At 37.8% G+C, this 18,688-nt stretch overlaps 1 protein-coding gene across 3 annotated transcripts in view; it reads right to left on the bottom strand.

Annotated features, from left to right (window-relative positions):
• ZNF827 (zinc finger protein 827) overlaps window positions 1-18,688 on the bottom strand; it is a 160,625-nt gene that overhangs the window by 16,364 nt on the left and 125,573 nt on the right. For all 3 annotated transcript variants that reach the window (XM_012660030.1, XM_012660032.1, XM_012660031.1), the window contains one exon: window positions 1,037-1,174. In XM_012660030.1, the coding sequence (XP_012515484.1) occupies window positions 1,037-1,174 (138 nt within the window). The remainder of the gene's footprint in view (window positions 1-1,036; window positions 1,175-18,688) is intronic.

The raw sequence follows: 18,688 nt of genomic DNA on the forward strand, positions 1-18,688 counted from the left end.
TTCCCCTGACTAGTGCTGTAGCCATTTGCGCCAGGTTTAGGTATGAAGTGTTCTTTTTTTCATTCCTTCTAGATATCTGTTATTTGAATTTTGATTTTCTTCCCTTTTCTTTGATCCAATTAGGTAAGACATTTTATCGATCCTTGGGTGTTTTAAATTTCATTTAAGAATGCTCAGAGAATGTGGCCTTATAAAACCTCCACTTTTCTTTGTGACTAAGTATATAACTAAATTTTGTCGTTAGTGGAATTTAAGATTAAAAATATTAAAAATATAAAAAGGAAAAAAGGACAGAATTAATCCTGTCATATTAATACTCCTGCTCTTGCTTTCTTTTTTATTTTGTGTGATGTACAAAACCTTTGTTTTGAACTTGACTTTTCATTTTGTTTTTGAGTTTCCTATAAATAAGATATATCTGGATTTTTTAAAAGCTTGACTTTCAATGTAAAAACTGAAATGGCTGATTTTATTATTTTCATCTTGTTTTATTTTTACTATTGATTTCACCTTATGTCTTTTTGTCTTCACTTATTTTTGCTATACTGATTAAGTTACTATTTATTCCTCCTTTACACTTTGTTGACTTGGTTGCCTTCCCTTTCCCAACCCTCAGAACCAACCATATTTCTCCACTATTAATGTGTAAACAAACGTAGAAACTTTCTCCACCAAGGTGCTCTTTTGCCCACTGCTCCCACACACAATAAGGTGAGCCAAAAAGATGGGGTGAGTCCCCATCCCCTGCACCCTCAAGATGACATCAATAATTTATAGAGTTCAAGAATTTTACCTAGATATGCCTAAATGTGTGTCTTTTCTCGGTCCTACTTGGAATTCAATGAGCCCTTTCAATATAAATAAAAAAGCCCTTCCAGTATCTTCTTTAAACATGCCCAGTAAAATGGCTTGAAAAGGTTAGGATAAATACATTTATATCATTCCTGTAATACTCCTGTCACAGAAACTCAGCTTCTTGATAAGAGGGAAGTTGGTGATGGAGTGTGGAGGGCTTACAGCTGAAACCCTGACTCACCTGTGTGCAGTGAGAGATGTCGGGACAATGTCTGCTGTCGGCCAAACACTTTCCCACACACATCACAGGGAAAAAGCTGGTCATTGAATTTCCAGGATGGCAATCCGTTTCCTGCCTCTAGTATTATCTTTTCTGTTTCTGGGCCAAAAGAACAAACCATCATGAGGAAGAAACAAGGCAAAATGAACACATTTCATTTTAGTCGACATTCAGGATTTCAGCAGAGACTTCCCTCTGGAGTGTGGCCAGTAAATGCAAAGAAGCCCACTGTAAGTAGTCTTCATGCTCACTTCCTGTCTCTAAGAAGGCCACTCTTGAAAGCTGCAGTGGCAAGTAGATTCCAATTCCAGTCAAGTCTCCAAGTTTCTCTCCTTCATCACTAAAGACCAGCCAATCTAACCCTCTAGCAGATTGACAGCACTGTGCCCAGTACACAGCAGGTACTCGATAAGTACTCGTTTGATGAGTGAATGGCTAAATTGCACGTAAAAATTTTAGAAATGTAGACTCTTGCCACAAGACGGTAAATAAAGAATTGTAAATCTCAGATTCTGATGTGAAAATAAACGGTTCAATCCCTTGAAAGGAAATACATTTTCACTGTTATTTATTAATATGAAAAAAAGTTTTGCTCTATGTTCCAGGTTGTGCAAAATGCTAATGAGGAACTTATATTAAGCAGACTCAGAGATGATAACTGCATACTGCTCCACATAAAACTCCCTAATGCGAGAATGAACAACTAGAATTTCCCCAAAGTCTCATCATATTTGGGAAAATAGTTGAGTATCACAAGTTATCTGCATATAATTCACAGCCATGAATGAAACAAGCAGATGTTAATACATTCCCTTGTCATTTTAAAATGTGTTCATTTTCTTATTATCTATAGGATTACCTTTAATTTTCTTACCCATATTTCTTCTCACTGAACTGTAATGAATTATACACACATACCTTCTACAGTAATGTAATGAGACAGGTGACAGCACCAACAAAAGGGAAGGGGACACTTCCAAAAGGACACTTGAATAGGCCACTAATAAGCCTTTCGGCCTCTCTCTGAAGAACAAGACAAATGATATACTGAGTTAATATCTTGTCCTTTACCTCAGTTAATTATTGTGAATCTTCTTAAAGCACAGTTCTATATTATAGAACCGGATACCATGTGGTGATAATTAAATGGTGGAAAGAACTTTTCTTAAGATCCAGGCAGATGAAAATGCTCAGAACACTGGTCAGAGACAACATCAGAAGAAAGAACTTTATTTCCCACAATTTGGTTAAAACTGCTTTCCAAACACAGGTTTCCACCTGTATTTGGATGAGTCAACTGGATCAATTTTCATTTGAATGAAGCCTTGCCAGAGAGTCATCTAAGGAAAGAAGAAACAAACAAACCAGAATGTGTTTGGAAAGGGGGGAGGTGGAATGATGGTGAAACTGCAATCATGTTTGCTATGACGCACCTGCCAGCAAGCCCAACACTGATAAAGCACATATACTGATTTATCTGTATTTGTTAAAACACAGGTCTTGGGACCTCAGGGGGAAGAGCTAGTCTTATTAAAATAGGGATGTGTGACTAAAAACCTCTAAGGGGAAAGGGGTGGAGTTGTGGGAGAAGGGAAGGTGAAAAGGGAGCGACAGGCCAACTGAACTTCTGAGAACAAGAACCACTTTTAGACGACTGTCCTTGAGTCCAAGCAGTGGGCATTTCAGCCATGCTGCAACGAGAGGGTATTTTAGTGGCTCCTTTACAGTGTGTAATCAAAATAGTGCTTCAAAGGAGGATGACAGTAATAATTATAAGGAGAGGTCAAGAGAGTACAGGGTCTTCTAATACATTCACTACAAGAATGAATTAATTGGGGCACATACCAAACAAGTAGATATAATTAAAAAGAAAGAAGTCTCTTAACAATTTTTTCAAGTATTAGTCATGTACTCAAGAAGCTTAAGTATCATAGACTGTCCAATTCCCTCTACTGGTTTTAGAACACAATGAAAACTACTAAGATTGCTGCAGCTAAGCAGAAAGAACACCTGTAGCTGCGGAGAGGCAGGTGGAGTTCTTACAGGGGCGCCTATTCCTGGTCAGCCCCAACGCTGTGTCTGGACCCCAGGCCATGTCCAGGGTATCTCCTCTCCCCACTCGATATTTGCATTCAGCACAGTAATCCATTTCACTTCACATGTAGGAACAAGGCAACCACAGGCCATTTTGAGCCTTATCCCAGAACATGACCTTGAATCACAGCTGTGTGGGGCAGGGCAAGGCACTGGGAACAGGAATATTACTTTGGCAACACAACTACTGAAGTGTAAGGCCTGCTCCTCTTTTCATGGAGCTGAGGTGAGGCTGAAATGGAGCTCAACAGATGCCACGTTCTCCTGCATTTCCTGTTAACGATGCCACTCAAGTGCCATGTGAGAAACCACACAATCTTTTTTGATTCCTCCCCCTCTCTTATCTTTAGCACATCCAACCAGTCATCAGAAGCTGTTCACCTTAGCTCAAAGAGCTTTCTGGACTCCACTGCCTTAATTGAGTCATCGTATCTCACCAAGATTATTGCAAAAGCCCCCAAAATAGCTTCTCTGCCTTCCAACAGCCTCTCCTCACCTCATGGGTTCCAGAATGTTCTTTCTGAGGCACAAATCTGATTATGTCTTGTCCTGTATTCCAACAGCTTCCCATGGCCAAACTCCTTCCCATGGCTTCTGATGTCCTTTACAGCCTGGCTCTGGCCACTTCCCACCACCCAAATGCTCTGCAGAGTGGACTGCTCAACATTTCAGGAACAAACTATTCCCTTTTAATCTGTCAATGCTTTTGAATCAACCTCCACCAAAAGCTACTCCCCCCCACCACCTCTTTTGTACACCAAACTCCTACTTATTTTCCAGCCCTATCTCAGATTTCATCCCTTGGGTAAAGCCTTCCCCATTTCCCAAGGTAGAATTAGTCATTTCCCCTTCTCTGTCCCAAAGCACTTTTACAAATACTTCTGCTGTACTACTTTACCTATTATATCACTCGTTTATGTATCTTCTATATTGTACATCTATCTCCCGTATATAAAGCATCCTGCATAGTCTAACACTCAATACGTCCCCTGGCCTCCCTTCCCTATTAGAACATGAGTCACTGGGGGAAGGGGTTCTGCATTATTTATTTGTGTATCCTCAGCATTAGCCCAATGCCTGATACGTAAGAAGTGCTTAGTATATATCTGTTGAATAAATGAATGACTACATGAAAGGATCCAAGTGATGCAGGGAATAAACATTACCCTTATTTTATAGTGAAAAAGACCGAGAATTTATTAGCATTAATTAAGGTCTACGGCCAATTCATAATGAAAAGGCAGGTGCCTTTTGAACAGGTGGTTTAACTCAACCCAAGAACTACTTTCATGATTCTATTAGCGCATATGTTTGCAGCCCTGAGTCATGCCTCTTAAGGTTCTATATTCTTACTTCTTCCCAATAACATCAAGCCACAAGACAATTCCCTTTAAGACAAACTCTCTGGCAGAAACTATGTATCATTTAACACATAGTCACTCTCAATTTTCCTTCTCCCTGGCTTCTACAGAGCCAGCTGGGGTGGTCACGTGCTAAAGTTCTGGCCAATGAGAAGGCTTTTGCTTTCCTGATAAATGGAAAGGTATGCCTAGTGTTAGCTCTTTTCTCTCTTTTTCTGGACTGAGTACAGAGGAAATGCCTGGGATTCTGGCACCCACTTTGGGAATATGAGGCATGAGGATGAAAGCCAACTGCCAAGAATGGAGGAAGGGAAAAGTGGGAAAAGTAGAGGTCCTCAATGGCATTTCTCAGATCTGAATGAATGCCAGCAACCACCCACCTCTGGACTTGTTGTTTTGTGAGGAAAATAAGTCCTGTCTGTTTCAGCCACTGTTAGTTGAGTTTTCTATTACTTATAACATTCTTAACTGAAACCCCCTCCCATGGTTACTCTTGGTCTTAGGACTTTGGATGTTAGGTTCTAGGCTTTATTCCCAAACTCCAGCATCCTGTAAAGAACTCTCCACATTCATCGTTTTTTAGCTAGCTGAATATATTTCCATCTTAATCATCTTCCTCTGCTGGGAAGGGGGGAAACAAAACAAAACAAAAAAATCCTTAAAAGCTTCTTTTAGATTAAGACAATCGCCTTTAAAAAATTTTTTTATGACGCATAACATATACAACAGAAAATACACCTATCAGTTACTGCTTTTAAATCAGCTCCAAAGTCACAAAATAGCTTGGAGTATAGGTATTATTTTAAAATTTTTGCTCTTCTTCATTTGTATTTCCATATCTTTTAGCATTTGTTTCGTTATTTTTAGTAGCTGTGAGTGTATATTTAAGTTTCTCTTCATTTCTTTTAGAGACATTTGTCTAATGACAACCTCTTTTTTATAGAGTCTCATAAGATTTTGTTTCTTAGAAAACATTTCTTTTGATACTCTTCTACTCTGGGATATCCATAAATTGAGTCCATAAATTCCTGGCTATTCCGTATTATGCGATCAAATGTTTATCTCTCTACTTATCCACCTGTGGTCTCTGAATGTGATTTGGGTTTTTTCTCTTCCTTAAACAGGTTATTGTTTCAAATAAAGCAAATAGGCATATAGGATTAAGCACTTCTGTCCTTAAAGTAGAGCTGAAAAAACAGGAACACATTGTGGAGAGAATGATCCCATCTTAGCAGTCCCAATACAAGGCTCTCAGTTCTTCCTGTTTATGGTGAACTGAGGCTCCTCATTCATAATGATGAGGCCTAACTGGCCAAGAGACAGTATGACAAACTATGTTTCCTATGACCTAGTGATCTAAGGGTACATGTCTCATTTCATGCCCAGGTCCTGGGAAGATAAAACCCATCACATTTTTTCACCCAAATTTTCATTAATTAAACCCATCTGGTAGAATTTGGGAGGGAGCTCTATCAAACCCTGCTTGACAGAGCATCAGATCAAGTAGAGGACTCAGGTATCTTCAGATCCAATTCCTTCATTTCAGGAGTTCAAAATCTAAGCATTAAATTCCAGGACCTCTTCCACCCCAGGGTATCCCACAACTTGCACAGGACTGAGTACCAATTTCCCCGGTAACTAAGCCTCCATCCTGCCCCAAACCTTAGTTCAAGGAGGAGCCTTAATGATTGTCTTGTTCGATGTTCTCTTTTTATATATGAGGAAACTGAGACCAAGAGAACTTAAGTAATTACCCCAGGTAACCTGGCTAGTGCCTCTGGCAGAACAGAGACAAACCCACCATCTCATTCAATCTCCTCCAAGCCATTTGAAATCAAGGCCAAAGTCTACAATAAACAAAGAAGGGATTTTTCTCCTTCTCCTGTTCTTTGGCCCTGAGTTTAATATTCCTGGTTACAAGTGGACATGTGCAAATTTAGCAACAATTCACAGACACTAGGAAAGTGTCAGCCTAGAATATTTCCAGGCAAAGAGAAGCTAGAAACTGTAATGTGTCAAAAATTAGAATAAAGAAGGAACAAGAGGAATATCAAATGGTAAAGTCCTAAAAGCTTACCCCTCTGAGGTAAGTTAGTTATTACTCAAGAAAGTTCCCTTGGGCCTTTCACTGCCATTTAGGGAACATTTTTTGTAAAATAAATAAATAAACAAAAACAAACAAAAGAACACTCAAAATAGAAAAACTCGAAGAACAAGGGGGACAAAGGAAAGGACTTTAGTTTGATTCCTTTCAATTTTAACACCATTTAGTGCTATATCTGGTATATCACTTGGCTTTGTTGGTGCATTTTACCGTATGAGATCTCTGTATTACCCAACATAATAATCCTCTCAAAGAACCATCTCTCAACTTGATTTTAGCAAGAGAAATGCTAAGAGAGAAGGCTTTATTTGGTTAAAGTTGCAAGCAAAAATTGGCCAAAACATGACCTCGACGCATAAATAACTGTCCAGATCGACTAAATCCATATTGGCTGGCTGTCCACTGAAGAAGAGGCTCTGGGCTGCTTGGGTTTTTCATCGTGACATATGGTATTTTTGATCATTTCTTCCTTTCATCATCAAGGCTGCAAAACTTTGAGCCATAACTCAAACTGAAATTCTGAAATCCTCTGTACTCCTGGATAGATTAAAACCTCTCTGATTATTTTCCGAGCAGGACATATAATTGTCTGGTTAGACCCTACTCCTACTGGCTCTAACCTTTGGTTTCGTGGGCTCTACACTACTTCTGCCTAAAACAAGCTACCACCCTCTGAGGGCTGCTTGTGAAATTAAGAGTTAGCTGTGGTTTGTAACTGTTTTGGGGTTAATATCTTTGTTCTAGTGCTTGCAGCTCTTCTATATCACCTTTTAATTTTTTCTGGGTCATTTCAATTTAGGGTAACTTGCCAATATCCACCCTTTTAGGATTTCCAGCTTAGAGGATCTACCTTGCAGCATTAGGGCTGTACTAGAAAAGTGGCCACAAATCAGATGGCTGGCACTGGTGACCTATCCTACCCTTTCATTTATCACCACTGATCCTGCATAAGATGTCAGAGGTATTGCTCATGGCAGGTCCTAACAGACCCATTAGGTTCCCTATGACCTCCCCTCTTCAGGTCTTTGTGTAACCAATTTTCCCTTTAAGGACCATTACAAAGACCCTCCCAAAGTATGGGATTTTCTGCCAGTCAATATGTCAACTCAATGAACTGCTAAGATAGTAGAATTTATAAACAATTTTTGTCAATCGGTACCCAATTAGAAACACTGGTGGAGATTCCTAGGCATAAAAGAGTTCACAGCCTTGATCTTCTTTGGGCTCATTTCAAACTTTAATGTTGAAAAAACTTAACGAAGTATAGTTTTGCATACTACTTCTGGAAGGTTCATGCACAGGTCCTGGGAAGATGAAGCCCAAACTTTTCTTCAAAAATTTTCATTAATTAAACTCATCTGGTAGAATTTGGGAGGGAGCTCTGTCAGCTCTGCTTGACAGAACATCAGATTAAGTAGAAGACTCAGGTGTCTTCAGATCCAACTCCTTTGTTTTTAGGAATTCAAATATGAAACATTAAATTCCAGGACCTCTCCCACCCCATGGCACCCCACAACTTGCATGAGGTTGAATAAGTTTCCACAGTAAGTCTCCATGCTGCCCCAAACCTTAGTTCAAGGAGGAATGTCTTGTTCAATGTTCTCTTCTTACATATAAGGAAACTGAGGCCAAGAAAATTTAAATAATTACCCCAGGTAACCTGGCTAGTGAACCAGGGAGAACAGAGGCAGACCTGTGGTCTCATTCAAACTCCTCTAACCCATATGAAATCAATGCCAAAGTCTACCACAAACAAGGGTTTGTGGAATTGGTTCTTAGTAGAGCTGCTTCTCAAGGATCAGCCCAGGAAAGCTGGGCAGCATTTTTTTGCTTAGTACTGGGCAACAGTTAGCCTAAATAATACTTACTGATTGATTTGTAATCTGTTAAGCTGGTAAAGAACCATAAATGTTTTCTACATCTAGTTCTTTATGCAGGTCATTTTAAATCAATAATAGAAAACGGGACCTGATTCCTCTGGTAATAGAAAATGGCTAGGACTAGGTACCCCTAATTCTGGTGAGGGTGATCACATAGAACTTGTGCACAATGTGGACTTTCTCTAAGCATGCAGACATAAAGAATCACTGTGAGAATGCAAGCCAACTGATATGTGTCACCTCTATCTAACAGTAAAAAAAAAAATCCATGAAAATTTGGATGTTGTTTCTACATTTTTCCTTTACTTCTATTCTCAAGATCAGTGGGATCCTCAATAAAAGCTTATTGAATAAATGAGACAGTCACATCTCCAAGATCATGACTGTTGTATTAAATGGCAACCTAATTTTATATTGCAACATGGAAGCAAACTGACAACACTGACTGTCAGGAATTACATCTAAAGGACATGGTTATTACCTTGCCAGTTACATAGACCAGTGACCATCTCTCTTCTTAATGATGACAGTAGAATTTGAAGTCTTAGCAAATACCCTCAGCATGTCCCAATGTTGAGAATGTTTAAAAATTCTTTTTAGAAAAACCATCAGGACTGGGAGTGGTGTTTTTTTCTTTCTTTTTTTTTGGCTTTGTGGCAGATATTGATGATTACTTATTCAATATGCAACAGAATTACAATTTCTAATTTTTTTTTTTTAGGATGGCAATGTAAGGAGTCTGGAAGCTGGGAAGGAAGGTATGTGGGCTGGCCATGAAACACAGCTCTGGACAATGAAATATACATAGAGGTTCCTACAGAGGGATTCTCTGACACCACTCTGCACCTCAAAAAAGACAGTCTAGTAAAAAGGTCTTTCACTCTGGCCTCTTCCTTCTTGGATATCTGGAGGTAGAGCAGCCCTCTTACAACAATGAAGATGAAAACCACTGATAAGGGTGGCAGAGCAAAAAACTAGGTGGGTCCTTGATGTCTTCCTCAAACAGTTGTATCAGTCTTACACTGCCTATTTGTGAATTCCATATTAAGTGAGAAAAGAAGTTCCACAATTGGTTAGGTCTCTGTGCTTAACTTGAACATAATTCCAACAGATAAAGACTTAAACCGTGTAACTAGTTTCACCTTATTTTGGCAGTTTATCTCCATTATGCAAAATAATATCAGAGTTTGTTAAAAGTATATTAAGGAGAAAAATGCATAATTAAAACAACAGCTTACATTTATGGAGGATTTACCATTGCATTAGCCACTATACTATGCATTTAACACATATATTTAACCTTATAACAGCACTATGTGTTAGTACTATTAGCCTTCCCATTTCAGAATTAAAAAAAAAAAGAGTATCAGGATTAGGGTGGTTGAATTCAAGGTCACTCAGCTGGTAACTGACAGCTTATCCCAAACCCAAGTCTGTCTGACTCCAAAGACCATATTTTTAACCATTTATTACATTAAACTATAAGATCAAAGAGGAAAGTCTAATGGTTTTAATTTCACCAGAGACAAATCTTCTGTTACAATCTTGATTTGTTCCACTATAAATTTACCAACCATAAAGAAGAACATCTAAGACTACATAAATTTAAATAAGAGTTTTATTGGGGCAACCCAAATGCGTCCCCTAGAACCTACTTGGAAAGAAAATGGTGGAACTCGGCGTCTGCCTTATTTCTGGTGTCCAACTCCTCTATGGCTTCTTCCTAGGTTTTTACATCTGGTGGGTTGCTGCATATTAAAAATCTGAGCACCAATTATATAAATTTTAATTATAAAACTTATTTTGGGTCAGCTTTTACTTGCCTCAGAATAAGACCTTATAATGACTATTCTTTCAACTTTTCCCAGTGAAGAAAAGTAACAGGCATTCAGGTGCAGGTCTACCTTAAGACTGTATTAGGTGATTGCAAATCTTTAAATCCAACAGTTTTCTTCTATGATTTAGTACAAAGTATGGGCACTTTGGGAACATCTTGAAGGAAAACATTACCATTGTTTGGCAAATAGGAGAATTCCCTCTTTCTTCTTTTTATTGTTGAACTAGGTGCTCAATACATGTTTATTGAATAAATGAGGAAATAAAAACAAAAAGAGCAGACCATCATCACTAAAAAATTTAACCTTTCTAAAATACTCTAAAATTTGAAAATTCAGACTTTTTAAAACACCTTCTAAAATATTAAAATTTTAATGTTCATTTATTCCTGAAATTATGTGATGTGCTATGCATCACACGTATAGAGTATTTTAAAAATATTGAATATGTTTCTTTTTAAAATTCAAGTCACAGTCATTTCCAAATATTATAAAAGTAGTAGCCCCTAGGGACTCTGCAGTTCTCTTCACTAAGATTGGAATCCATGGGTATTCTCAATTATTCTAGTCTTTTTTTATGGACAAGACTTGATCATATCAACCATTCCTTTAAAGATTTCTAAATTTCCTTAAAGCCCTTATCAGCTCCCAGACACTGCAGTATTCTTGTATGACTACAGCCAGTTTCAAATTGTCAGTCTTCTTTCTCTGTTCCTAACCTATTGAATTCTGTATTAATAGAAAATATAACTATTCTATTCTGCCTTTCTCCTGACCTTGGGTCTTAGCACATTATAAAATTTATGTCAATTGATGACAGATCTAACATTTTAAGGCAACACTGATCACAAATATTTTTCTCCTTGATCCAGAAATCCTATCTATTTGATTAAGCAGAGTTATATGTTTTTATATGGTGGGGATGTCTGTTTGTCGATTTATTTAATTATTTCTCCCAGGGGGAATCACAGACATAGGATTGGGAAATATCTTGTGTCTTAGTCCATTCAGTCTGTTATAACAAAATACCACAGCTTATAAAAAACAGAGGCAACAGCAGAATGAGGGCCTCTTCCTCATAGAGAGCCATCTTCTCACTCTAACCTCACATGGTAGAAGAGGTGAGGGGTCTCTCTCAGTCGTCTTTTATGAGGGTATTAATCCTATTCATGAGAGCTCCACCTCCATGACCTAGTCACCTCCCAAAGGCCCCAACATCTTGTGGGTGAGGATTTCAATCCATGAATTTTGGGGAGACATAAACATTTAGATTATAGCACTTTGTTAGTCAGGAAAGGAAGGGATTATTAGTATTTTCCTATAAAATATGTCATAATGATTTGAAGTATTAGTAATTTGTTACCAATACTAATAAGTAACACAGTTGGCAAATGTTTCATTTTTTAATAAATAAAATAGGTCATTTCTATACTATCATTCTCAATAATACAAACAGCCATATACTTGCTTTAATGGGAGAGAAAACTGGATTTAGATATAGCTGAACAAGGAATTATACATATGAATAGCTAAAGATTAATTTAGCACTTATTTTATTCTGGGTACTGTGCTAAGGCTAAGGGTCTTATATAATTTCATTTAATTCTCATAACAACAGATTAAGGTTGGTTTCATCATTATCCTCATCTTATAGATGAGAAAAATCAAAGCTCAGGATGATTAAGGAATTAGCCTGTTCTTACACAGCTGGTAAGAGGTAGAGCCAGGATTTGAACCCGGTATGCCCAACTAGGAACAGTATGTACTCTACCAGCTTCCCTTATACTCCACACATCTCTAGATGTGTCCATGGGGTAAGTCACCCTCTTTGCAAAGAACCTTTAATCTCTCTGTCAAAGTAGAAAAAGGCTGATAGCTGATGGCCTCAAGATTTTTATAAGCTGGTGACCTTGTTTTGGACCTGATGCCAAGGAGGCCAATAGCATGCATTTAATACTGCATTTCATGGCCTAAGACCAAAATACAACCTCATCAGCTGCCTTGAACATAAATGTCCCTGTTGAAGAATGGAATGGAATTAGAGTTGGAAAGTTTGATATAAATTTAATCCTACTTCAAAGACATACCCTACTGAAAAAGAGTCTGAAGAACTGAACTTGCATATAAATGTTAGGGCATTGCTATTATCAATATAAATAAATGAAAAATCTAAGCCATTTTTATTTAATCATTTCAGGATTGGGAAAGAATAAGAAATGGATTTTGGCTCACAAACCAGAAATGTAAATATCCAACAGCCTAGGGATATTTTTAAGTAACACATAATACTCAATGATACAACTCCAAAGCAGATGAACAAAAGGAGAGAAATATGTATTTTTTAAACTACGTCTTCCTTCCATTTCAATTTTCAAATTGAAAAGGAAATCAAATAAATTAAATAGGAAAAATATCAATGCAATATTTTAGTTACAAATCAAACTAAAGATCAAATAATAAATTTGGAAATATGGGAGGACTACCTTACTCCTGAGTGCAAATGCAACATATTCTAGTTATGTGCCCTGTATTACTATAGGTTGTGTATGTTTATTTTTCTCATGCATTCTGACTTGATCATCTTTGAAAACATCTTTTCCTATTCCTTTTTCTTTACATAGATCTTAAATATAATACACAATATTTATTGATTTGATCAAAATTTCACTAGTTATAGGCAAACGAGAGAAAACACACACTGATGCATGATATATGTAAATGAATGTAAATAACTTCCAAGCCGACGAGGCTGAGAAGTCCTAGTCTGTCCCTGTGGCATCCTTTCCCATCCCGTAACAGAAAGTCACTATCTCTAACTTCAATGGTGAAGGCTCAACATTTTTTAGAGACTTCATTTCAGCGGAATCTTTTCCTCACCTCCTGTGAATTAGGGAGAACTAGAAAAAAGGCATATTATTGCTTCTAGTTTACTTGCGAGACAGAATTTGAGATTTGTTGTTACTCAGTGTTCTCTTCTGCTGTGGATGTTACTGGTTTCCTTAACAGTTGATACAGCTCCATGAATTGGGTCGTGACAGGTAAAAAGCTTTTCCATGAGTCTTTACAGGTATTGGGTATATATATGCTTTTTAAATGAGAAATGTAAATATCTCTATTTACATAGAGAACTTGAGGTGTGGGTAAGCTAATTGCTTGCCTATGATCGTACAATGAAATCCAGACTGGGAGTGAATCAGTCTTAGCTGGGCTCCCTCTTCACCTTATTCCCGTCTCCCCACACGCTGGAGTTCAGGTTCTTAATCACACTACATGCTAAAGGCTTTGCATAACTAATTAGTCTTCAAACCATACACTGTATTATGGAAAATGTACTATAGTGGAGAACAGATGTCACCATGAGAATCTTATTTTCTGCTATTTCCTGGTTTTGGCATGTGAACATTTGTAACCTTAATGTTGCATGAACAAAGATTTTTTCATGTAATATTAATATGGGAACTCACAAACGCTCCTTCTCGAGTTGGAATGCTGCCATGTTCTGATTTCAACAGTGTATGGCTGGTTTTTCAGTGTATTCATTTGCATCAAGGTCCTGTAGCTGTCTTCTGAGCTGAAAATGTGGTCACATTCTAATCTTTCAGACATAACCTCAGACAAAACTCCTAGAGATATTTACATTTCTCACTTAAAAAGCACATACCAATACCTATAAAGGCGGACGGAAAAGCTTTTTACCTGTCAAGACCCAATTCATGGAGCCTGTATCAACTGTTAAGGAAACCAGTAACATCCACAGCAGAAGAGAACACTGAATAACAACAAATCTCAAATTCTGTCTCACAAGTAACAGAGACAGAAACCCTTGGTTTTGTAACCAAGGGTTAAAAAGTCAGTTTTCAAAGACAGGGCTTTCAAATGGACTGGCACATTTATTTTCTCTTCCAAAGTGAAGATTTGGTCCAAATGGCAAACTCTGATACTCAGACTAGGTCTGTGAGCCAGGCGTGCCTGCCAACGGCCCAAGAATCACGGTCAGCTGCTTGGGGATAGTAGCTGGGGCTGCTGCTTCTATCGCTGCATCTACCTATGAAAATCTCGCCACACCCTTAGGCAACATGATAATGATAATAATGATAACTAGTCTCTTTTGACCCATTTTGCCTTAAATGACAGAATGTGGACCCACTAAATCCCTAGATTAGATTCACGTGTGTGGGGGGTAGAGTTGAAAAGCAGGGAAATGCAAGCAGCTGTAACTTTTCAGAAATTCTTTGCTGTTTCTGCTCAGCCAGAGTTGAGTATCTTATCAACAGCTCCTCGAAGGCTTCTAATTCCCTTCGAATTTAATGTGGAGCCAGTCAGCTAATGAATCATATAAAAATATATAAAAGAAAATTGGTTGTTGATTCCAGGCACCCACATAGTTAAATGACTGTAGTGAGATAAGATGGCCTATTTAATGCAGTGATAAGCTCCAACTTGACTCTAGAACACTCCTTTAGGCTTCAGTGTCTACCCCATTGAAAGGATACTAATGTCCTTTATATTCTGTTAAATCAGGAAAAATGTAACCATTTCGTTCCACAGGGCAAAAAAACCAGTTCCAACTGCCATTTGGAACTGTGCAAGGAAGTAACTGGTACTTCATTTCCCCACTTCAATTATCAGCTTGAGAAGAGGTTCTTTACTCTTTCAAGTGAAGAGCTGCTTAAGAATAAACGTTCTTAAAATAAATATCAATATAAGCAGATGGGTTTTCACTTGTTTGTGCATATAATGTCTCTGGAAGGATGCAGGTGAAACTGGTAACATGGGGGAGGGCAACTGTGAGGAGCAAGAAATAGTGAGCTGGTGGGGAGTGGGGAAGAGTGGGAGGGAGGCCTTATCTGGTCACTTGCAAATAGAATTTCTAACCAACTTTGAAAATTTGGTGTCATTGCTCTCTATTTACCCTCTTAACACCTGTGCAGGAAATATGGTGACAACAGCAATAATAAAATTTGCTAAGAACTAATGATCTGCCTAGCACTCTGTTAAGTACCTGACATAACTTATATCATTTGCTCCTCCTAACAACCTAATGTGGTAGGTACTATCTCCATTTCATAGATACTAAACTGAACCACATACACTGACGAGAGATGCATATACTGGGGAAATCCTCCCTAGGGTTGTGCCAAGTCAGAGGCAGGGCGTTATGTTTTACAAAGAATTTTGGTTTCTTAAGGCCAGTGCCTCTGAGTTATACAATTCTGGGACTACATTTGCAATAACTGTTAATCAATGGAGTTCTAGTAAAATCTAATATTCCGAAACAAAAATTAGAGGTCTTAAAGAGTTTCCCACAAACAAATCGCATCAGGCTCAAATCAGAACCTGAGTTTCTCTGAGTTGGATAAAAGAGACTATAGTGCAAAGTATGTACAGATCTTGCTCTTAAAGGTAAACAAGATCTTTGCCTTTAGGTGAAGTTATTTTAGAAAGCTTCACATTGACCTTTACAGACACTCCCTCTACTGCTCTCATAATAGCCAGAGGATTATCTCCTTATCATGTTACAACTGCTCACCTGGTCACACACACGAGTCATGATGCCACAGAGGTTTGTGAAGTCTCTCAACTTCCAGAGATTATTCATACCCCTACCACAAATGCTACCTTCCTCTTTCCTCTGGAGCCTGCTCACCAGTGTATGGCTAGGCATCTTCACTCTCACCCACTCCTTCTATGCCTATTTCCTGCATTCTTTCGTTTTATAAAGAACAAGTATAAGAGTGGAATCCTTCTTTTTCTGCTTGGAGGAACTAACACTCTAAGGCTTGTTTCTTCAAGTCCTTGAACAATTTTTAAGTATTATACTGTAATATGTTGAGTTTTAAAAGACCAAAGTTTCTGTGGTATAAATGGAAATGATTAATTCTGGAAATTCTCATTGTATTGTTGTTAAACCCACACTCCCTCTGAGTGCTTATAATTTTAGCTAGCCCAGTAAATATTTTGACCCAAGTCAGTCCAAATAATGTTCATTCCCATATGATTGTATAGAATTGTTTTATCATTTTCTGTTGATAAAAATAATATGAATTGTATAATGAGTCACTATCATTCTCCCTCACTGAATTTAAGATTAAATGGATGTAGAATCATCCTACTAAATTTTATGTTGTGAGGACCAAAGGGACTGAGAAACTTTTTGAGAAGGAAATCAAGACAAAAGTTTGTGTCCAGGAGTGGGGCCGTCCCCACTGTCTTCCTGGTCACATGAGAGTAGGTTATAACCTATAGAATATACATCCTGCTCCTTTCAAGCAATATACAAGATTTACATTTCTATCACTTTAAATGCAGGTAAGATATTGACCTGCTTTCAAACTTACACTAGTAAAAAGTATAAAATGACCTAACAATGAACATGTGGGTTATTAGGGACCAAACTATCCTGCCATCAACACAGGATTTTCTCTACACACGTGTATATGTATGTTTGTAGCTTTAAAGATGTCCTAACCTTATTTTTTAGTCATGTTGCTCATTACAACTGATGAGGCAGAATTTCAGGGAAGGAGATCTACTACATGAGGTTGAAATGTGAAATAGTGTAAAAGGTAATATAGCTACTGCCATTTGCAGACCTTCTGAGTTGCCGTTTTTCCACTATGAGTTTTTAAATGCCATTACTGAGGGGTAACCAAAGAATTATCACTAATTTAATGAACTTTGTGGGGTCAAACCAGAAATCTCTGAGATTTGTTGAGAAATAGACAAATGCAAGGTGATGTTACCTGAAGTTGACAAAGCAGCTAGAGCCTTAGTGTCTACACTGAATTTCTTTCTAGCTTGTTCACAGATGTGGGTATGACATAAGAGGTTGGAAATCCACTGGTTCATGAGTTAGCTCAAGCCCACATCAATTCCAATTTAGTATTATCTTCATTTTCACATCAAATCTCCCATTTTGATACTTTATTAGGGTTGAGGGTAGTGGTGGCTACCACACCACATTAGATCAAAGTGACAAATATTTATTAAGATTTAAAAACCAAATGAAAAAAATAAATAAAATAAAAACCAAATGAAATTGACAGACATTTATGTGTTTAATAAATTAAGGCTTAAATCAGCTGTTAACAAATCAGCTACTCAGGTGCAGAAATCACCCACAACAATATTTATAGCTCTTATTGGTGCTCACTATGTGTTAGGCACTATTCTGAGTGTTTTACATATATTATGTCATTAATCTTCACCATCACCTTATTAGTTAGGTACTGTTATCATTAGCAATCTGAAAATGAGGAAGTTCAGGCACAGAGGGCTAACTGTTCAAGATTAACATATCAGAGTGAAATAATAGGCCACTGTAGACACTGTCACAGTCTGTGATTTCTATCTCAATCAAAGGTCATTTGGAATTATTAACCAGTCTTTGGGTTCCTAATCTTGAATTAACCTAAAACCAGATATCTGAGGCAGAGACTGCTAGCTGACCTCCAATATCCATGCTTTTCTCCTTCCTTCAATAAAGGAACCCCTGAGTTTTAGCTGGGCACAGGGCTGCTCAACACTGCCTCCCTAACAACTAGGTTTGGCCATGTGACCAAGTTCTATACAACAGGATGATCAGAAGCAATGTGTACAACCTCTAGGTCATGCCCTTAAAAGGCTTTCTTCTTATCTTCCTCTTGTTCAGGATGTGGATGTGATGGTGGGATCGGGAGCAGCCATATTAGACCATGAAATGGAGGCTGCGTGCCAAGGATGGTGGAACAACAACATAGAAGGAGCCTGAGTGCCTGGAGCTGCCACATCAACCCTGGGCTGCTTATACTCTGGCTGCTGCATAAGAGAGAAATAAGCTTCTACTTTATTTAAACATTGTTATTTTTACAGCCATAGAATCTTTATCATAAGTTATTCACATAATAATTTTATTTATCATTTAAAGTATGCTCAGTTTATAGGGATTAGGACCCCTGCTCTATAATGCATATTTTCAGTTTCCAGAGATTCTGTCATGTTTGATACTTAATTTTTAGTCCACTGTTACACTGAAGTAGTATCAAAATTGCCTAGTTGTTTTTTATAAAATAAGTACCAGTATTAATAGAGCTATTAAGTAACCAAACCATAGGTTAGAAATTTGAAAAACTTCCAGAAATACATGTTTAAACCCAATTGAAGCAGTATCATGTAAATTAGAGATCTGGTCATTGAGTCTTAGTTTCAATATGCCCTTGTGTACACATCTGCCAACACTTAATGCAGGGTTTCTCAACCTCAGCACTACTGACCAGATAATTCTTTGTTGTGGGGACCTTTCTGTGCATTGTAGGTTGTTTAATAGGATCCCCAGCTTCTACCTACAAGATGCCAGTAGC

This window comes from Propithecus coquereli, unplaced genomic scaffold (assembly GCF_000956105.1).
Source record: "Propithecus coquereli isolate 6110/MARCELLA unplaced genomic scaffold, Pcoq_1.0 Scaffold65, whole genome shotgun sequence".
Classification (NCBI taxonomy): Eukaryota; Metazoa; Chordata; class Mammalia; order Primates; family Indriidae; genus Propithecus; species Propithecus coquereli.